Below are 21,865 nucleotides of genomic sequence, written 5' to 3'. Positions count from 1 at the left end.
TTTTTAATTTCTTGTGTATATAATTTTAGACGTGGATTCTAAATTCCATGAAGTTAGAGAGCTTCTACTTCTTATTCATTATTGTTTTTCCAAAATGTATTACACATTTTGGAACTAAATAAATATATATTCCTGAATTGGGACTTAAAAAGCTCTTAAATTAAACTGGTCAAATTTTATCAATTTAATTGTGACTTTTGACGTTTGAAAAGAAACTCTTTCAACTTAAGAATAAGAAAATACCCTACATCTATCCCAAAGGCTATGAGCTATTTTAAAAGATAATGTCAGAAACAAAAGTTGACCCAGATTATCATTTGAAATTAAAAGCACATACATTCTATTAATTATTTTTTAATTTATTCCCTTTTCTTTCAGCCTATATCATCATGAGAGAAATTTGGTTACATCTTATAGTAAGTTTCTCGTTTGGAATTGTTAGTTCAAAACTGATTCAACTATGGATGTCTACTGTTTTTGGAGAGGATGTCAATCATATAAGTCTCAGCTTTTCATTTCTGTACCTCATCTTTTATATTTGTAAGTAAGGGGACTATGCCTAAAATTAAATAATATAAAAAGGTTCAAATTAAAGATATAAAGATGTGGGAAATATTTACCAGGTAAAAAGCAAAAACAAAAACAAAAAACCACCATGCAACTGATCTAGAAGGAATATTTTTGTAAAAAATTTATCAAAAGACATTAAAAATATTAATATGTATACAATAGGAAACAATGTACCAAGGTACATAAAGGCAATTATAATAAGAGAAACTTGACAAAACCGTAATTACAAGGAGAAACTTTAACAGGCCTTTCCTAAATAATTTCATAACCAATTGGATTAAAAAAATGACTATGGCTATGATTTATATGAAAACTTAAATGCTTGGTTCCTAAGATATATAGAAAGTTTTATCTTCCAAAACAGAGTGCTTATTCTTTACACATACCTATAGGCATTAACAGAAATCAACTAGACTAGAAGAACATATCAATAAAATTTCAAACATTATTCAGCCACAGTGCAATTTAATGCTTACTTCAAAAGGAAGATCTTTAAAAATGAATATTCTAACTACCTGAAATTGAAAAAAAAACTGTCTTGGTAACTCTTAGATCAAGAAGGTAATAAAAATAGAAGTTACAGATCAAGGAAGGCTAATATTAAAAATTCTATCACATTACTAATCCATTTACCACAACTCCCCTCTCACAGAGGCACAGCAGACAATGATAACCATATCGCTGTTTCCTGATACTGCCTCAGAATCACTTTCTATTCATCCCTTTAGACAGCTCTACAAATGATTTGAAGTTGGCATGTGTGATAATACCAACTTCCCAACTGACTCTTTATCTTTCCATTACATATAAGAATAAGACAATGTTGCTTAGCCTCATATCCATGATTAAAAATAATTCTGGAAGCTCTAGTTAATATAATAAGAAAAAATCAAGTTTATACATATTTTAAAGAAAAAATGGTTACATTAGTCACAACATTTTAGAGTATATAAAAACCCAAGAGACAATTAATAAACTAAGATAGCAAGGCTCTTTAATGGTTTGATAAAAGATAAATATTTTAAAAATTTATAAATCAAATAACATTCTTACAAACCAGCAGTAACTAGTTACAAGGGCTTCCCCGGTGGCTCAACAGGTGAAGAATCCACCTGCAATCCTGGAGATACAGGAGATGCAGTTCTCTCCCTGGGTCAGGAAGATCCCCTGGAGAAGGAGAGGGTAACCCACGCCAGCATTCTTGCCTGGAGAATCCCATGAAAAAGGAGCCTGGCAGGCTACAGTTCATAGGGTCAGAAAGATTTGGACACAACTGAAGTGACTGAGCACACACACACACAACTAGTATAAAACATAATGAAAATTGAGTCTCTTTACATTGACAAAAAAGTTAGAAAATATCAAGGAATAAACTTAAAATTTGGATCCAAACAGAAAACTACACAAGTTTTCTGAGAAGTAAAAATTTCAGTAGAGACAAAAGAAAACTTCTTTGTAGAAATGCTAGAGCAATAGAATTCATTATTTTCATGTCTGAGAAAGGAAAGGCATAACATAGATATTTGAGGTTTCCAAACCAATCTGGATTTAAGCCAATTATAATCTAGTGAGTTTACAGAATCCATTAATGACTTAATAAATAGTGACAGAATGATCAGCCAGTACGAATGCATTCACTATGCACTACCTTGTACATACCTAAACCTACAAAGCATATATTTCAGCAAATATAATTCCCTTTAACATCATCAAGTAAGTAAGAATAGCCTCAAGATTAAGGGTTAAAATAAATGATGAGAAACCTTCTTAGATTATACTGTATGGGTGAATGTTATTAATATAACTGTTCTAGAAATTACATGAAGTTCCAAAAAATCTGATACATCCTGATACAATGCTATTATAATTCTAATTATCCTAAAATGTTGTATGTCACAGAAATAACTAAATTTCCTTGTAACAATGCCATTTTAATAAACTCTCATCTGATCCTTAACCATTAAAACAGGAAGATTAAAGGTTATGCTCAAGGAAATAATTTTATTTAATTTTTAAAACTGAAGTAGAGTTGATTTACAATATTTTATTATTTTCAAGGATGCAATATAGTGATTCAATATTTTTATAGATTATATTCCATTTAAAGTTATTACAAAATAATGGCTATATTTCCTTGTGTGGTACAATAGACTTCCTTGTTGCTTATTCAGTTTATACATACTAGTTTGTATTTTATAATCCCCTACCCCAATCTCCAAAAAAATAATTTAAATTTTTAAAGTCAAGATGTCTCAATAAATACTTTAGAAAGCAGATAATAAGTAAGTATAAATCTAATGTAAAAAACTTTTACTCTGGGCTGTCAAATAAATGAATATTTTTAAAAGTTATCACAATCACAATATCAGAATCAAATAATGATAGAAATTTGGAGGGAAGTGAAATTTTACAGAAAGATTTTAAAAATTCATCTGGAAACATAAACTGTGGGACTATGTTTATGACATATGTCATATGGCATGACAATCTATTTAAATGAAGGATTTTTCCTACTAAGTGGATAATAAACATTTAATAAGCCTATAATAATTAAAATACAACTGCTGTAACAGAGGAATACAAAGTAAACCAAATAAACGGATCCATTTGATAAACATGTGCTGTGCTCAGTCACTCGGTTGTGTCTCTTTGCAACCCTATGGACTATAGCCCATCAGGCTTCTCTGTCCATGGGGACTCTCCAGGCAAGAATACTGGAGTGGGTTGCCATGCCCTCCTCCAAGGCATCTTCCCAACTCAGGGACAGAACCCAGGTCTCCTGCATTGCAAATGGATTCTTTACCATCTGAGCCATCAGAGAAGCCCAAGAATACTGGAGTGGGTAACCTATCCCTTCTCCAGGGGATCTTGCCCCACCCAGGAATTCAAACCTGGGTCTCCTGCATTGCAGGCAGATTCTTTACCAGCTGAGCTACCAGAGAAGCCTATGGAAAGTGGCATATCTACAATATTCTTTAATATTAAAACAAAATTTTAATTTGTAACTGTTACCTAGAGCAATGTCTGCTAAACATTAAGAGAAAAAAAATTAGCCCATTCCAGAACAATATTGCTCTACAATCCCTCTTTGGGTGTGTGTTCAGTCATTCAGTCGTGTCTGACTCTTTGGGACCCTATGCAATGGGGCTCACCAGGCTCTTCTGTCCATGGGATTTCCCAGGCAAGAATACTGGAGGGGGTTGGCATTTCCTTCCCCAGGGATAATCCCTCTGTAGATTTTCTTAATGTGTGACTTTATGTATATGTATGCTGGATATGAGCTTCTGTGTGTTTACTGGGTACTCCACTCCTACAATCTTGATCCAGTTATCCTAAGCTTCCAATAGACACTCTCAGTTGTGTCCGACTCTTTGCGACCCCATGGACTATACAGTCCATGGAATTCTCCAGGCCAGAGTACTGGAATGGATAGCCATTCCCATCTCAAGGGGATCTTCCCAACCCAGGGATCAAAGTCAGGTCTCCCACATTGCAGGCAGAGTTTTTACCAACTGAGCCACAAGGAAAACCCAACCTAAAGATACCTCCTCAAAATTTCTGAAAGTTTCTGGAGTTTTCTTCCTCATAATCTCTGCTGCCTCCTCCTAAATATATAACAATTTCTGCTTCGTGGTGAACTTCAGTGAAGGTGAGAACAAGGGGAGCTCACAGAGAAAATTACATTGTGCAGTTCACAATTCTGAGATCTGACAGCTACCATTATCTCCTCACTTTTCTATATTTCCTGCTTAATTTTTACCACTTGCCTCCTGTATAGAAATTCAGCAAACAGCCTTTAATGCTTGGAGTTGCCTTTTGGGTCTCATACTGTACTCTCAAATAGTTTATCAAATGACTTCTTCTAGGCAAATATAATCCTCTCCTCAATAGAAATTTCAATCAAAATTTTCTTCAAAATTTTACCTGAATTCTTGGCAGTGGAGTTATGGGTGTTCCCTCTTTCTAATCTGCCTGCAATGCAGAAGACCCCAGTTTGATTCCTGGGTCGGGAAGAATCCTGGGAAGAATTCCTGGGTTGAGAAGAATCTTGGAAAGGATTTCTGGGTCAGGAAGATCCCCTGGAGAAGGAAATGGCAACCCACTCCAGTATTCTTGCCTGGAGAATCCCATAGAAAGAGGAGCCTGGCAGGCTGCAGTCCATGGGGTTGCAAGAGTCAGACAGGACTTAGCAACTTAACTACCACCTTTTTCTTAAAAAAATATATTATCTATACTGTACTATATTATTTGAATTTTTCACAATGATAATATGTCACTTTCATACTGTTCAAAACTGAAACACTTTCAAAACTGTTTTCCCCTCTAATTCATGAAAGTTGACAATATTTAAGAGTTTCCACAGTTTTTTACACCTTTCCATCTCAGACAGTAAGTGCACCAAACCATAATTAAACTGGGAAGCAGATCTGTATTGGGTTTCTCTTGGCTCTACTCTCTTAGCCTTGCCACAAAAGCAAACCATTTCTGTCTCCTGCTGTCTCCCAATAAGAAGTATGTGAAGTAGGCTAGTCCATAGCGAGCTCATCAGCTTACTTCCACTTAATTGATCCAGAGCCGCTCTGGAAAAACCAGACCTATGGAGGGTGCTCTAGCCTCACTGGGGTACCTGAAAAGATTTGTGAGTTCCACATTGTTGCAGATGATCAGAAGCCACAGCAGTGCAAGGTTGTCCAGTACAGACTTTTCTGCACGCTGAACGTGAATCTGAGGAGGAAGGACAGTGCATGGTGGTGATAATTTGTGACATTATTCAGTGGAAACCAAGTGGGATACCCTCTCTATGAAGTCCCTACTGTCAGATACCAGGATGTTTTCGTCTCTGGGAGTATTGGTACCACTCTTGATGTTAAATTAATACTTTTTATTTATTTCCTTAAAAAAATAGGTGAGCTAACTGAAATGTCTGGAACATTTACTCTTGTCATTATGGGACTTTTTTTAAATTCTACAAATTTTAAACCAGGAGTTGAAGCACTTATTCTTGAGTAAGTGACTAGCATACTTTACTTTGTTTTCATACATTGAAGTTATAATATTATAATTGTAATTACATCTACATGGCCAAAATAAGATACTGACTTGGAAACTAGCCAAGTAAAAAAAAACCCCCCTTTTAAAAACTCTATTGCTTATGTTCTCTAAACCTCTAATTTCAGGTAAAATTTGTAACCTTACCTTGCGTTCCCATTGACTGTATTTCACTACTAATTCCCTTACATCCCTAACCATATTACCCAATAGTGTCCAGTCTGATCCCCTAGACAGGGCCAGGGTTAAAATAAGGCAAGTGAGGCCCTCATCTCAGACAAAAAATCTAAGAGGATGCCTAAAGACTCAGTAATCAAGATAAATATTTTAATGCAATATTTAAAAATTGAAATTAATGCAAAAAATCCATGGTGAAAATACAAAATTTTTAAAGATCAATATTACTAATAGTTCCTTTTGCCTCAGGCTCCAATATGGATCAGTATGGCAATGCCTCTAGAATGAAAGACCAAAATTCTAAGGACAGTGAAGAGGCCATGCAAAGTCAATTAAAAAAGTAAACCAGGGCATTTAAATACAATTGGCAGTGTTAAAAAAGAAAACAGAAAAGTGCAAATGGTGCCTTGCTCGAGGGCACCTACCTGAGGGGTCAGTGGAGTCTGTGTTAGTCTTGAAGAAAGATACTTTGTGAAATGTTTCAATATATGGGATGGGAACTTGGCCTAAATGACACAATAGCAACATATGTGTTAACAGAGGCCTTGAACTTAATCAGTGATTTTTTTTGGACATTTGGGAGAACATTGTGAAAGATGAAATGAGTTCAGAAGTCAGAAACTTAAAAATACAGATTACAGGCTTTGAAAGCATGTCACTAAAATTTCATGTCAATTATAATGGAAGCCAGTTGTGTTAGCAGCTAGATAGCATTAGTTGGGCCACCACTGTAGGAAGAACTAAACATGTTATGCATGTATTTATGGGGAGTGATTCCGTAGGCTCCCTTCATTCTTGCTCTAACTGAAACCTGGATCTCCCCTGAAGATATGATTTCCCTTGTGTTCCTTAAAGGTTATAGTGTCTTTCTCACCTGCATCCCTGGTACTACAAGCCTGGAGTTGAGCTGGGTGATCTTCCTGTACCTCAGTCATTTCTCTTCTATTTTTCTTCTTCCCCAGAAGCAGCCAATTTTGAAGCTCATGGCATCAGATTATACCACCTGCCACCCTCTTGGTTGCAGTTATCTCTAGAACCCTGAATCACACTCTCCATTTTGTGATGATTTTGGCCCCCTCTCACTGTGACATTCCAACATCACCCCGTCAACATTCTTAGTGATGTCAGTCAATACACAGTTAATGCTTCTATTCCCTCACCTTTCAATTCCAGGACTTCTTCTCCTCCTGGGATCATATTTCCCACTCTGCTTCAGCCACCCACTTTATGCTCATACAAATAATCACTTCATAATTTCAATTTCAACAATTATAATATTTAAAATATAACATGTACCAGCTCCTACTCTCCAAGAGAGTAGAAATCTAAGATAATAATGGTAAATCCTACTAAACCCTACAGTGGTCTACACTATCTCCCATCTTTTCAGTTTACCCCCCTAGGACTCCAATTCTAACAATTATATAGTCACACTGAGAAGACAATGCATTGATTCTATGCTATTTTCTGACCATCATCCACCTCACTCCCTCCTTATCCAGATCATTTCTCGTGTTTAAAATCATCTAATAACTTCTCATCTCATTTGGCTACAAACCAAGGTTGTTTTCATGGCAAACAGGTGATCTATCTGTCCCCTTGTTACTACGGTAATTCACTTCTGCCACTCTCACCCTCGCCCACTCTGCTCTAACCACACTTGGCTATTCCTCATACATACCAAAGAGGGTCCCTGTTTGACCTTGTGTCCTTGTGCTTCTGCTCTTGAAATGTGCTTCTTTACATATTAGCATAAGTGGCTGCCTTACTTCTTTCATGCTTCTATTCATACTTCACCTTTTTAGAAAGAAATCCCCAAATAAGAGATATTTCCTTGTCAACTTGTATCATCTTCTATTCCTGGAAAACTGATGTTCCTAAAATGTCCAGGCCATAAGGTCTTCTCAGTCCTCTAGGCTAGGGGCTATGCAACATTAAGATATAAAAATTACACATATGCTTAGATCCATAATATCAAAATCTATGAGGGTGAAGCATGGGATGTCTGATTTTAAAAAACTCTTCCCAGATAATACTTAAATACAGACAGTGTTGCAACCCTTTGCTCCTATAAAAGATCTAGATTTGTTAGGACAACTCATGATCACCAAATAAAGAAAAGGGACTTTTTAAAACAATTCAGAAGCTTTTTCACTGCGTGCCTGACTGGTTGCACACATGTACACACATGTGTACATGCACAGGTCTATTAGATGGTTTTGGAGCTTGGTTATTCGGCTCATATATACTGTGAATATAATGGGCACTGATTCCTTTGAGGATCTGGTTTCCTCCTCATCCAATTTCTCCCATTAATTTCTACTACATATGGAAGAGTCTTAATAACTCCTCAATATTTGTTGCTTAATTGATTTGATTACATTTTGTGCTAATTAATGAGACTGAGTTTTTTTCCCCTTCAATGTTTCATAATGAAATTTTCTCTGGTAATACCTAGGTATTTGTTTTTCAGGGACAGAGTCTGGCAGCATATGGGTAAAACCAAGCTCTATTTCCTCTCATGAAATAATATTCATGTGCCCTTTTAAGCTTTTCAATTTATTTTGCCATAAATATAATGTCAAATTAAAGACAGGAAATATACAAAGAGATAACTAGAAGTAAGTTTTAAATAGCTATGATCCCAACACCCAAAATGACAAATAATGGTGTCTGAATGTGCTGCTTTTTCTAACTGTTTTGCCTGCAACTGTTGAGAGCATGAGTTTTGGGAATGATGTCATTTTCCTAGGCTCTGGAGTACTTGAATAAGCACAGACTCAGAAACCACAAAGAATCTTCAAAGGGCATTCACGTGAACAAAAGATTCATTCACATTCTCTAAGTGCTAGCTAGATTTTGGGCAAAGGCTTAATTCTATCACTGTGTAAATCAGACTAAGAGTTCAGTATTTCCCTTTAAAATAAACAATTTTAGCTCTTCCTACTGATATAAGGACTAGCTACTTGAACCACAGAATTTTCTAACTACTTGAACCATAGTTCCTGAATGAGTTTGGTCAAATAGCGTAGCTACAACTTAACATGTCTTTCAAAGTCAACCCCAAAAAGAGATACTAATTTATATTCAGTGCAAACTGGTTAAAATTGCTTTAGAAGTATTTGTTTACTTATCTTAGTGCTCCTTTCTTCCCAGTTAAATTACAAACTCCTTGAGTGTTGGTGAATGTCTTATTCATCTTTATTTTCTTCATAATGCCTAGCACAATGCCTCACATAGATAAGCCTTGCATTGACTATGTTAGCTTAATTAACTATACCAACTATATTTAATTTTTTTCTAAAAATGCAGATTCTGGAATTGTCTATCATTTGTTGCTTTTCTTATGGTGTTTACTTTCACTGGACTTCTAATTCCTGCACATACATATTTATATATATCATTTTCTGATATATATTATTCATTAAATATCTACTTAACACTTATTATGTTCAGGTAAGAAAGCCATTTGAATTTTTCTATTTATGTGACATTGACTAAGCCTGAAGATATTCTTTAAATGACAGAAATGTTTCATTCTGGAATGAAGAATTCACTCAAATTTTCCAAGGAACCATCAACAAATTAACACTTAGTGTTTTCGATTTTTAACTGCATTTCAAACCAATGCAAGCATGTTGTAAAGTTTTTGAAAAAAAGAAAAAAAAACTCTCATAATCTTTACTACCTAGAGGCGAACACTACTAATATTTCACATACTTCCTCCAGAATTTTATATTGTTTTTTATTCTATGAGGTTTCATGAAGTTAGACACCTATTATAAATTAAAATGTTAACTTGTTTTATTTGCTTAATATTTTATGACAGATAATTTGTATTAATAAAGTATAGATGGAAATAGTTTTTTAAAAATCAGAGTGGGACAAATTGGGAGACCAGGATTGACATATACACACTGCCTGATGAAGAAGGCCCAGGTTTGATTCCTGGGTTGGGAAGATCCCCTGGAGAAAGAAATGGCAACCAACTCCAGTATTCTTGCCTGGGAAACTCCATGGACAGAGGAGTCTGGTGGGCTATAGTCCTGGGGTCGCAAGAGTGGGACATGACTTAGCAACTAAACCACCACCACCAGATATAAAATAGGTAATTAATAAAGACCTACTGGATAGCACAGGGAACTCTACTCAGTACTCTATAATGGCCTATATGGGAGAGAATAAAAAAAAGAGTGATATTTACTGATTCACTTTGCTGTATACCTAAAGCTAACACAGCATTGTAAATCAACTATACTCCAATAAACATTAAAAAAGAAAAATAGTCTTTCTTTCCTCTTAAATGGTTATTCACTATTATTTCATATCATTTATCTGCTCTGTTCAGTGTTCTTATGATTTTGGCATTCTGCTGTGTTGTTACTTTTCACTAAGATAAAGTGTTGAAGATCAAGGTACGATTTTTCCAGCTTTGATTCATAAAATATAAAAATAAAATTATCTCATGTCTAAATAAATAAAAATGAAAATCATAAGGAAGTCCTCCTTATAAATGTCATTTTTGCCTGAATAAGTTTTGTGGCCCCTTTTCCAATGTTAAAAGGCTTTCAGAAAGCAGTCTGCTTATGTAACTGAAAAGGAGATAATATAGAAGAGGAAAACCACTATAACAATTATATCACCCAAATTGTTAGCATTCTAGGAAAATTAGTTGGGACTCAACTTCAAGTTGGGCTTCCCTGGTTGCTCAGTGGTAAAGAATCTGCCTGTCAATGCAGGAGATGTAGCCTTGATCCCTGGGTCGGGAAGATCCCCTGGAGAAGGAAATGGCAACCCATTCCAGTATTCTTGCCTGGAGAATTCCATGAACAGAGGAGCCTAGCTGGCTATAGTTCATGGGGCTGCAAAAGAGTCCAACACGACTTAGGGACTAAATAACAACATTAAGTCAGCCAGTGCCAAGTAAATGGAAATTAGTCGCAAATTATCAGATACAATTAGTGTAAAATATAAGAATTATCTGTGACTGAAAGAAGAAATAGAAATGAATTAACTAATACTGGGAAAATTCAGTATGATTAAAATCTAAGAAGAAAAAGAGAGAACATTGTTTTCTCTCCCATTTATTAAATTTGTTTTTATTTGTTTCTGGGATCCAGAGTAGAGTAGATCTATAAAAATGTCTAACACTTTCTTTTCTACCTGAAGAAGCACCACTTAAGAGTGATATGGAATTATTCTACTGCTTAGCCAACAGAAAGAAAGAAAAAGAATAACCCCATTCCCTTGGCATGTTTGTGCATGGGATGCCCTTCTGCTTTTCTTTGGTGCAATGCCAAAGGTGTGTGAAAGATGGCTCATTCTTCTGAGAGTTGGCTGTTTCACAGGGAATAGATTGGAGTAGTATAGAATGAGATGGAAAGAAATTTCTACGACAAAAATAACTTTTTAAAATCTGTTTTGCCTTTTAGACTTCTGGTCTTTCTATTACTGAGCCCTCTTTTGTCTCGACTTGGACATGGTTTCAGCTGGCGCTGGGCATTCATAATGGTCTGGAGTGAAATGAAAGGGACTCCCAATATAAACTTGGCTCTTCTGCTTGCCTACTTTGAGAACTCTTATGGATCTGAAAGGGAGAAATCTCAAGTAAAGAAAGATGTAGTTTTTCTATTTGAATATTTTATGAAAACTGTTTCTGTGTACTAAAATATGCTTTTGTAGTAGATCACTCAACACTACTTGGACTGTGGGATTGATTTAGCTATGATGGGGAAACCAGGGAGGGGAAAAACAACTGGAAACTTTCCTATTCCTCATTCTAGTTTAGATATCCTTAAACTCCTTCATCACACTCCTAAAAAATAGGTTTATTGTGAAAGTTAAGGGAATTAAAACTTATAAATCATTTAAAATAGTACCTGATACAGAGTATGCACTCAACAAATGTTTCTTTTTTAATTTACTCCTAATACCTACTTAGGAGAAGGCAATGGCAACCCACTCCAGTACTCTTGCCTGGAAAATCCCATGGGCGGAGGAGCCTGGTAGGCTACAGTCCATTCACTTTCACTTTTCACTTTCATGCATTGGGGAAGGAAATGGCAACCCACTCCAGTGTTCTTGCCTGGAGAATCCCAGGGACGGCAGAGCCTCATGGGCTGATGTCTATGGGGTTGCACAGAGTCGGACACGACTGAAACGACTTAGCAGCAGCAGCAGCAGCAATACCTACTTAAAAGCAGAAACCTATTTATGAATGGCTGTATTGTATTCTGTAACTTTATAAAGCCACATCTAGAAACCAAAACATAATAATTATCAAGGGAAGTTATCTCTTAAGATAGATCCCCCAAACTCTGCCCAATAGAACATAAAGTGTGACTATCCCTCTACCACATCTCAAGATAATTTCAAGGAACTCTTTAAGAAATATTCTATGTAGACATCACAACACATCTAACACTTCCATTGTTAGTTTTTTTTTAACATAAATTCTAAGAGTAAAGGGAACCGTGTCAAGGTTATTATTATGCTAATGCTAAGTCACTTCAGTCGTGTCCGACTCTGTGCGACCCCACAGACGGCAGCCCATCAGGCTCCGCCGTCCCTGGGATTCTCCAGGCAAGAACACTGGAGTGGGTTGCCATTTCCTTCTCCAATGCGTGAAAGTGAAAAGTGAAAGTGAAGTTGCTCAGTCGTGTCAGACTCTTAGCGACCCCATGGACTGCAGCCTACCAGGCTCCTCTGTCCATGGGATTTTCCAGGCAAGAGTACTGGAGTGGGGTGCCATTGCCTTCTCCAGGTTATTATTATGTATCTAAGTAAATAATAATCAAGCGTTTAAAAAAACTAAATATTCAAAGACTGCTTTAAAACCCAAAATATCTAACATTACATGACCTCCTCCTTCTTTTAGTCGTCCCTAGTGGCTCAGATGGTAAAGAATCCACCTGCAATGCAGGAGACTCCGGTTCGATCCCTGGGTTAGGACGATCCCCTGGAGAAGGGAATGGCAACCTACTCCAGTATTCTTGCCTGGAAATTCCCATGGACAGATGAGCCTGGTGGGCCCCAACTCATGGGGTTTCAAAGAGTCGGACATGACTGTACAACGAACACATTCACACCCTTCTTTCCTTTTAACTAATTTCCACTTTGTCTGGATAATCAAAATCAGTGTCATCATCATACATCCTGACCAGTGTAATGATGAACATTGCACTTGGATCTGGGTTCTGAAATTTTTAATTGCTATTTATTGTGTGGTCATCCACAAGTTATTTAATTCCGATCCCCCACCCCATGCCATGTGTCTGTTTCCTCATTCCAAAGCAGTCTGCAATAGTACCAATGGTTTACTAGCAAATATTTAACAGGTAACTATCTTGGAAAGGGGGAGTGTTTGCCAAATTTCTGTTCCATAATCATTGGCACCAACAAAACATAAGTCAGCCTATAAACTTCCTGAAAATGTAATGATTGGCATTCACAAACTGGTATGAGCCAGACCTATCTGGCGATCTTACTGTCTCTACTGTCTCAAAGGGTTCTTATGAGAAATTGAAAATATACATAAAAAGCTTAACACATTGTTTAGCATCTAGTACTGCTACTGCTAAGTTGCTTCAGTCGTGTCCGGCTCTGTGCGACCCCATAGACGGCAGCCCACCAGGCTCCCCCATCCCTGGGATTCTCCAGGCAAGAACACTGGAGTGGGTTGCCATTTCCTTCTCCAAGCATCTAGTAAATGTACAGTAAATCTGAGTTCTGATGACGATGACGATGATGCCATGTAGACATCTTTCGAAATAACACTTTGGTCAATCAAATCATTTCGAGGGACGTTTTAGTAGTGGCAACTAGGTGAGAAGAAATTAGCAGTCCTTCTTTAGTTCAATTTGGGTGACTCCTACAGCTAATTTATTAATACTAAAAAAGAGGCATTACAATGAAAGCTTAAATTATTAACTTAATCCTGTCTCTACTACTCACAAGTTAAGTGACTGGATTGAATATGTTCCAAACAAGTGTATAGAATATATGAAGCAAAAACGGAGAGCTAAGGAGAAATAGACAAACTACACTTGGAGACTTTAACACTCCTTTCCATAATTTGTTTAGTGAAGTATTTTTGTTTGTTTGTTTAGTCACTAAGTGGTGTCTGACTCTATTGTAACCCCATGGGCTTTAGCCCACCAAACTCCTCTGTCCATGGGATTTCCCAGGCAAGAATACTGGAATGGGTTGCCATTTCCCTCTCTAAGGGATCTTCCCAACCTAATTTCACATCTCCTACATTAGCAGGCAAATTCTTAACCACTGAGCCATGAGGGAAGCTAGAACTACTAAAAAAATTAGCAAGGATATGAAAGAACTAAGCAACACCATCAACCAACAGGATCTAATTGACATTTATAGAATCATACCAACTGATGAAGAAAAATCACTTAGCAAACAAAAATCAATATCCATTTATGATAAACCTCTCAAAAAGTAGAAATAAGAGGGAATTTCCTAAAGTAGATAAAGAACACCTACAAAAAAATCTGCAAGTAACATTATAATTAATAGTGAAAGATGCTTTCTCCTTATAATTGGGAACAATCCAAGAATGTCTCAACTAATTAATGAACAATCAAGAATCTCTACCTTCATTCTTTTTACTGAGCATCATGATAGAAATTCTATCTTGCTCCATAAGACCAAAAAGGAGAAAAAAAAACATGAATATTCAAAAGGAAGAGATAAAATATTCCTATTGCAGATAGTATGATTATCTATATAGAATTCCAAGGGTCTTCAAAAAGAAGAGGGAAAAAACCTTCCTAGAACTAATAAGTGAATTTAGTATGGCCTCAAGATATAAGTATAAATAATCAAATATATTTCTATATACCAGCAATTGATTCAAGGAATCAAAAATTAAAGACACAATGCCATGTACAATCATTCAATAATAAAAAGCAAAGGAACTAAAATAACAAAACCAATTTTGAAAGAAAAAAATAAATGGGAAGAATCAGTATACCCAGTTTTAAGGTATTATTACAGCCATGGAGATTATGTAGTATTGCCAGAGAGAGAGAGAAACATGGGACAGGATAGAGAACTCATAAATAGATTCACACAAATATCCCCAACAATTTTTGATAAATATACAAAAGTAATTCAATAGATGATGTCTTAAAAATGGTGCTTAAGAATGGGACATTCATATATGAAAAAAAAGAGAAGAACCTAGACCTAAGTCTCACTGCTTCTACAAATATTAATTCAAAGTGAATCACAGAATTAAATATAAAATGTAAAGCCAGAAAAAATTTTTTAAACTTGGGGTAAAATCTTTAGGACCTATCGTAACACAAAGATACCAAGAGCATAATCCAGAAAAGAAAAAAAAAAGAAATTACACTTCTTCAAAATTGAAAACTTTTAACAGTACAACACACAGAATACAGAAAGAGACATTTCACTGAAGGGGACATACAGATGACCAATAAGGATAAAAAAGGTGGTCAGTGTCATTAGCCATTCAGTTCAGTCACTCAGTCGTGTCTGACTCTTTGCGACCCCATGAACTGCAGCACGCCAGGCCTCCCTGTCCATCACCAGCTCCTGGAGTTCACTCAGACTCACGTCCATCGAGTCAGTGATGCCATCCAGCCATCTCATCCTCTGTCATCCTCTTCTCCTCCTGCCCTCAATCCCTCCCAGCATCAGAGTCTTTTCCAATGAGTCAACTCTTCACACTGGGGACATGCCAACTGAGAAAACAAAGATACCATCTATTAGAAGGACTAAAATAAAATATGGTGATGACACCAAATGCTGGTAAGAATGCAGAGAAACTGACCACTCATAGATTGCTAGTAGGAATATCAAATAGTACAGTCACTCTGGGAAAGAATTTGGCAAGCAACACAACATTGTAAAGCAATTATCCCCCAATTAAAAATAAATAATAAACAAAAGAATTTGGCAGTTACATATGCAACTACCATACAGCAATTGCTGTCCCAGGGATTTAGCCTGGAAAAGGAAAATTTATGTCTACACACACCTGTACATGAATTTTTATAGTAGCTATATTTATAATAACCAGACATCTGGAAACAATTCAGATGTCTTTCAGTAGGTAAATCTTTAATACATTGTAGCAACAACTTTGATAAATCTCCAGAGAATTATTCAAAACAGAATACATACTTCATGATTTGAATTATATAACATTCTTATGAAAATGTAGAAGTTGAGAACGGATGAGTGGTTGCCAGACAAAAATATAGAAATTGAGAACAGATTAGTGATTAGAATAGGAACTGAAGAGCCCCTTGATGAAAGTGAAAGAGGAGAGTGAAAAAGTTGGCTTAAAATTCAACATTTAAAAAACCAAGATCATGGCATCCGGTCCCACCACTTCATGGCATATAGATGGGGAAACAATGGAAACTGTGACAGACTTTATTTTATTGGGCTCCAAAATCACTGCAGATGGTGACTGCAGCCATGAAATTAAAAGACGCTTGCTCCTTGAAAGAAAAGTTATAACCAACCTAGACAGCATATTAAAAACCAGAGACATTACTTTGCTGACAAATGTCCATCTAGTCAAAGCTATGATTTTTCCAGTAGTCACGTATGGATGTTAGAGTTGGACCTTAAAGAAAGCTGAGTGTCGAAGAATTGATGCTTTTGAACTGTGGTGTTGGAGAAGACTCTTGAGAGTCCCTTGGACTTTAGGAAGATCAAACGAATCAATCCTAAAGAAAAACAGTCCTGAATATTCAGGACTGATGCTGAAGCTGAAGCGCCAATACTTTGGCCACTTGATGTGAAAAACTATCAGAAAAGACCCTGATGCTAGGAAAGATTGAAGGCAGGAGAAGAAGGGGACAACAGAGGATGAGATTGAGCAAGCTATGGTAGTTCATGGACAGGGAGGCCTGGCATGCTGCAGTCCATGGAGTTGCAAAGAGTCAGATGTGACTGAACTGAACTGAACTAGTGGTTGCCAGGAATAAAGAGATGGGGACATGAGGGAAATAAAAGTGACTATAAAAGGCAACATGAGGAATACTTATGGTAAAAGAACTGTTCTGTATCTTGACTGAGTCATTGTCAATATCCTGGTTGTGATACTCTACTATAGCTTTGAAAAATGTTACCTTTGGGGGCAACTGGCTAAACATTACACAGGACCTATTTCTTAAGACTGTATGTGAATCTACAACTATCTTAAAATGTTAAACATTAAAAAAGAACACGAGAGGAAGAAAGAAAGAAGAAACAAATGATTGATATCAGTCATGAAAAAGACCATAACTATAAATTGTACAGCTATTAAAGGAGTAACAAATAAAAACTATACATAACTTTTGTCCAAATAACTCAACACCTTAGGTGAAAGTGGTTAAATTCCTCAAAAAACACAATGTACCTAAACTGACTCAAAAGAAAATATAAAATCTTAATAGCCCTCTATGTGTTAAAGAAATTATATATATAAATTAAAACTTTCTCATAAGCTAGAAGCCTAGATGGCTTGACCAGTGAATTCTTCCAAACATTTAATGAATAAATTATAACAATTCTAAACAAACTCTCTCATAAAATAGAGAATGATGAAACACTTTCTTATTTCATGTGGCCAGCCCAGTGTGATACTAACCACCAACAATGATAATTACAAACAATAAACTGATTAAACCACTGATTAAACATGATGCAAAAATTCTTTAAAAATATATAGCCAATTAATTTTAAATATATAAGAAATATAAGACATTATGGTCAAGTATTCATCCAAAAATATGTTCATAAATTTTAGTGTAACATTCAAAAAAGTGTTTGTAAAATCTACAAAAACTGAACTCATAGAACGAGAGAACATATTAGTGATTTCCATAGATGATAAGTGGAGATAGAGGAAATGGATAAAGGCAGTCTAAAGGTACAAAATTCCAGTTATAATATAAATAAAAGTAAAATCTTTTATTTTTTACCTCACACCATATGTAAAACTGATTGGAGATGGATCATAGTCTAAATAAAATGAAAAACGCTAAAGCTTCTGGAAGAAAACAAGAGAATACCTTTGCAGCCTTGGAATAGACAAAAGGTTTTAAAACAAAAAACAGTAATAATTGGAGTTCTCAACTTTAAAAATGTTTGCTTATCAAAAGATAACTTTTGAAATGGATAAGGAAAGTGGTCACAAACTGAGAGGAAGTACTCATAATACATATATCATATATCTGATATGCACATTTTCTGTAGCTTTTTTAGATTCTACATATAAGTGATATCATATATTTGTCTTTGATTTATTTCATTTAGTATGTTAATCTCTAGGTCTATACATGTTACTGAACTTACTGTTATTTCATTCATTCTTATGGCTGAGTAATATTCCACCATATATATGTACCACATTTTCTTTATCCTTTTATCTGCCAATGGACATTTAGGTTGCTTCCATCTTGGCTGTCATACATAGTGCTGCAGTAAACACTGGGGCACAAGTATTTTTGACTTTGAGTTTTCTCCAGGTATATATCCAGGAATGGGATTGCAGAATCATATAGTAACTCAATTTTTAGTTTTTTAAGAAATGTCCATACTGTTCTCCATAGTGGCCTCACCAATTTATTGATATATTCCCACCAACCGTGTAGGAGGGTTCCTTTTTCTCCACACTCTTTCCAGCACTTATTATTCATAGACTTTTTAACCATGGCTATTCTGACTGGTGGAGAAGGCAATGGCACCCCACTCCAGTACTCTTGCCTGGAAAATCCCATGGATGGAGGAGCCTGGTAGGCTGCAGTCCATGGGGTCGCTGGGAGTCGGACACGACTGAGTGACTTCACTTTCACTTTTCACTTTCATGCATTGGAGAAGGAAATGGCAACCCACTCCAGTGTTCTTGCCTGGAGAATCCCAGGGACGGGGAAGCCTGTGGGCTGCATCTATAGGGTCACACAGAGTTGGACATGACTGAAGTGACTTAGCAGCAGCAGCATTCTGACTGGTGTGAGGTAATATGTCAATGTAGTTTCAATTTGCATTTTTCTAATAACTGGCAATACTGAGTGTCTGTTGTCCATCTATATGACAACACACTTCTATCCAGAATATAATTTTCAAAATTTCTACAATTTTGTAACAAAAAAGCAACCCAATTTTAAAAACAGGTAAAAGAGTTGAACAAATATTTCAAAAGGAAATGTATATACCACTAAGTATATTAAAATGCTCAACATCATTACTCTAGGGAAATGCAAATTAAAACTACAATGAAAAACATAATATTCAGCTTAATTGAAGGTTTTAGAATTGGTGTATCCCATCTATAAAAATAGAAACAGTGGTTGTCTCTTGTCTGGTGAGGATTGATTGGAGCAGCCCTGGGGAAATTTAGAGGATATGAGAATATTATACATCGTGAAAGGATTGAGGGTAATATGGGTGTATGCACTGTCAAAACTGATCAGATACACAAGTACATTTCATTCTGTGTAGATTATACCTTGGTTTTCCTAATGACCATTGTTGGGGTGGCCCCCTTGAGGAATTAAATCAGAATATTCAGTGAGAGCATCCTGTGCACCAATATTTAAAATTTCTCAAGTAATCATAGTGTGCAGCCATGAAAGCCTCTGGTGTGTTTCACATTCTGTCTCTAACTTCCATCTGTAGCCAAAGAATAGAGGACTGGCTAAGAGTTTAAAATAAATTCTGGAAGTTAGATTTCCATAAATCAATGGAAATATGTAATATCAGACTGAGAAGTGTTTCTGCATCTGTCTGTGGAGACTAACTTGAGATATAAGAGGAGAAAAAAAAAAGTGACAGCAAAGGCATCAACTGCTCCTCCCTTCTGGTAATGATGGTAAAGAATCCGCCTGCAATGTGGGAGACCTGGGTTCGATCCCTGGATGGGAAGACCCCCCTGGAGAAGGGAAAGGTTGTCAACTCCGGCATTCTGGCCTGGAGAATTCCATGGACTGTATGGTCCATGGGGTTGCAAAGAGTCAGACATGACTGAGCAACTTCACTTTCACTTTTTTTCTGATAATGAAGGGATACCAGAAAGGCAAAGTATGTGGTAGAACAAACATACCAATGCCTTGTATTGTTTCTTCTAGGTGGAGAGAAATATTTAACACAGATGTGCTGGTAATGTTGAACAGAGAACTGCATGGCTATGTACATGGAAGTGTATGTGGTGGATGAGAATTGATAAAGTACAGGGATATTCCCAAGATGCAAGAAGTTCAGAAATTGAAATTAAGAACAAAATTTTTTTCCTAATGTCTTTATAAGTATATAAATACTTGTCAAAGCAAGTCATTATATTTCCCAAATATTGACACAGTACAACTTAGCTTAATTCACACTGGTAAATATAGAGTATATTACATGAAATTATGATGAAACTTATTCTGGTTTGTTTTTCTATTCCAGATATTATTTCATGGAGTGTCAGTATCCTTGATTAGCTTGATTGTTAATAGATTTATTTTGCCAATGGCAGTTACTAAACTTGGTAAGCCCTGCTAATTCTTGAGTAAAAAGAAAAATATTCCAAATATACTAAAGAATTGCTAATAATGAAGAAGGAAGCCATATAAATACAAATCAAAGGTGTCTAATTGAAAAGGAAATTGGATCTCAATATAAAGTCACATGAATCATTAAAGCCGATAAGTTCATTAGGCCAATAAGCAATAATCTTATAAATAAGATTACTTATCTACATTAGTCCAGTTTAAGTGAAATAATACAATGTCTATTTAATTATTCCACAAACTTTTTATTAAGAGCCTCTTACATGCCAGGCACTATTCTAACTGATAGTGATGCATTATGAAGACAGACAAGTCTGAATTGTTGAAGATAATTAGACAGAGGAGAGACAGACTGTAAGCAAGTCATATAAGGTAATATCAGAATGTCATTGGTGCATGAAAGTACTCACACCACATACAAAGAAAGTAGAAATACAACATGTGGTAGATTCCTGAGGAAGTTAGAAACCAAGCGTGTTCAAGGAAAGAAGGTAAGGTTCTGGAACCTTCGAGAACTATGTCAACAGTGGAGGAAGTCCAGGTGGGAGAGGTAGGGAAAGAGCTAGATCATGAAAGACCTTGAATTTCAAGATTCTATTCTAAGAGGTAAATGGATTTCTTGGTTGGTTTTAAGCAAGTAAGTGTAATTTTATGAATAAGGTCCTTAAAAAGACAACTCTGGATAGCTGACTGGGGCCTATGAAGAGAGTAGAAGCAGAAATACCAGTTTTAGGAGGCAACTGCTTTATGCAGTATGACTGTTTCAACCTCCTACTTTTTAACAATCCAAAAATTGAAATCTAAAGAGTTAAAATTCCTTGTCTAAGATCACACAACTCAGTAATGGCAGTTAACAAACTAAAAATAAATTCCTCTAGTGCTTTTAATCCACTTTACTCTTCACTGCTCTATCACCCTTTCTGTTTCATTCATGTGGCATTTTCTTAACCAATCTTAAATTTCATCTTTATGGGTAATATTGAATTTTCATTCTCATGTTTGCAACCATATCCTTTTTACCATTTACTTTTTCCTTTTCTGGGCCTTAACATAGTAAAATGAGAAGAACAGATTAAAGAGGTAACATTTTGCAGAGTATCAGATCCTGTCCATGGGATTTCCCAGGCAAAAATAGTGGAGTGGGAAAAAAAAAAAATAATAATAGTGGAGTGGGTCACCATTTCCTTCTCCAAGGGATCTCCCCAGCCCAGGGGTCGAACCCACGTCTTCTGCATGGCAAGCAGATTCTTTATCACTGAGACACCAGGGAAGCCCTTCAGATGTTCTACTTAGTAGCTAAATAAACCTAAAATTCTTATTGTAGAGCATCTGTTTACTTGTACTGAGAAAAGTGAACATTTGCTCATGGAATATTATTGCTTTTCGAAGAAACTTCTATGTCTCAAAAAAAGGAAATCTGTGTTTGATAGTAAGAGTCCTTCAAACCTTAACGAGGTCTGTATATATAGTATATATTATCACTGATCCTTGATCAAAATGAATTTGAACTATGTCAGTCCACTTATAAGTGGATGTGA

General features: G+C 36.0%; 1 protein-coding gene across 2 annotated transcripts in view; it reads left to right on the top strand.

Annotated features, from left to right (window-relative positions):
• The window catches only part of SLC9C1 (solute carrier family 9 member C1), a 114,262-nt gene that overhangs the window by 30,412 nt on the left and 61,985 nt on the right, over window positions 1-21,865 (top strand). For both annotated transcript variants that reach the window (XM_059887888.1, XM_024994298.2), the window contains exons 7-11: window positions 379-540; window positions 5,477-5,576; window positions 9,109-9,252; window positions 11,229-11,403; window positions 20,224-20,305. In XM_059887888.1, coding sequence (XP_059743871.1) covers window positions 379-540; window positions 5,477-5,576; window positions 9,109-9,252; window positions 11,229-11,403; window positions 20,224-20,305 — 663 coding nt within the window. The remainder of the gene's footprint in view (window positions 1-378; window positions 541-5,476; window positions 5,577-9,108; window positions 9,253-11,228; window positions 11,404-20,223; window positions 20,306-21,865) is intronic.

The sequence above is a fragment of the Bos taurus genome, chromosome 1 (assembly GCF_002263795.3).
Source record: "Bos taurus isolate L1 Dominette 01449 registration number 42190680 breed Hereford chromosome 1, ARS-UCD2.0, whole genome shotgun sequence".
NCBI lineage: Eukaryota > Metazoa > Chordata > Mammalia > Artiodactyla > Bovidae > Bos > Bos taurus.
Note: the sequence above shows the minus strand (reverse complement) of the source record. Positions and strands in the feature narration are given on the sequence as shown.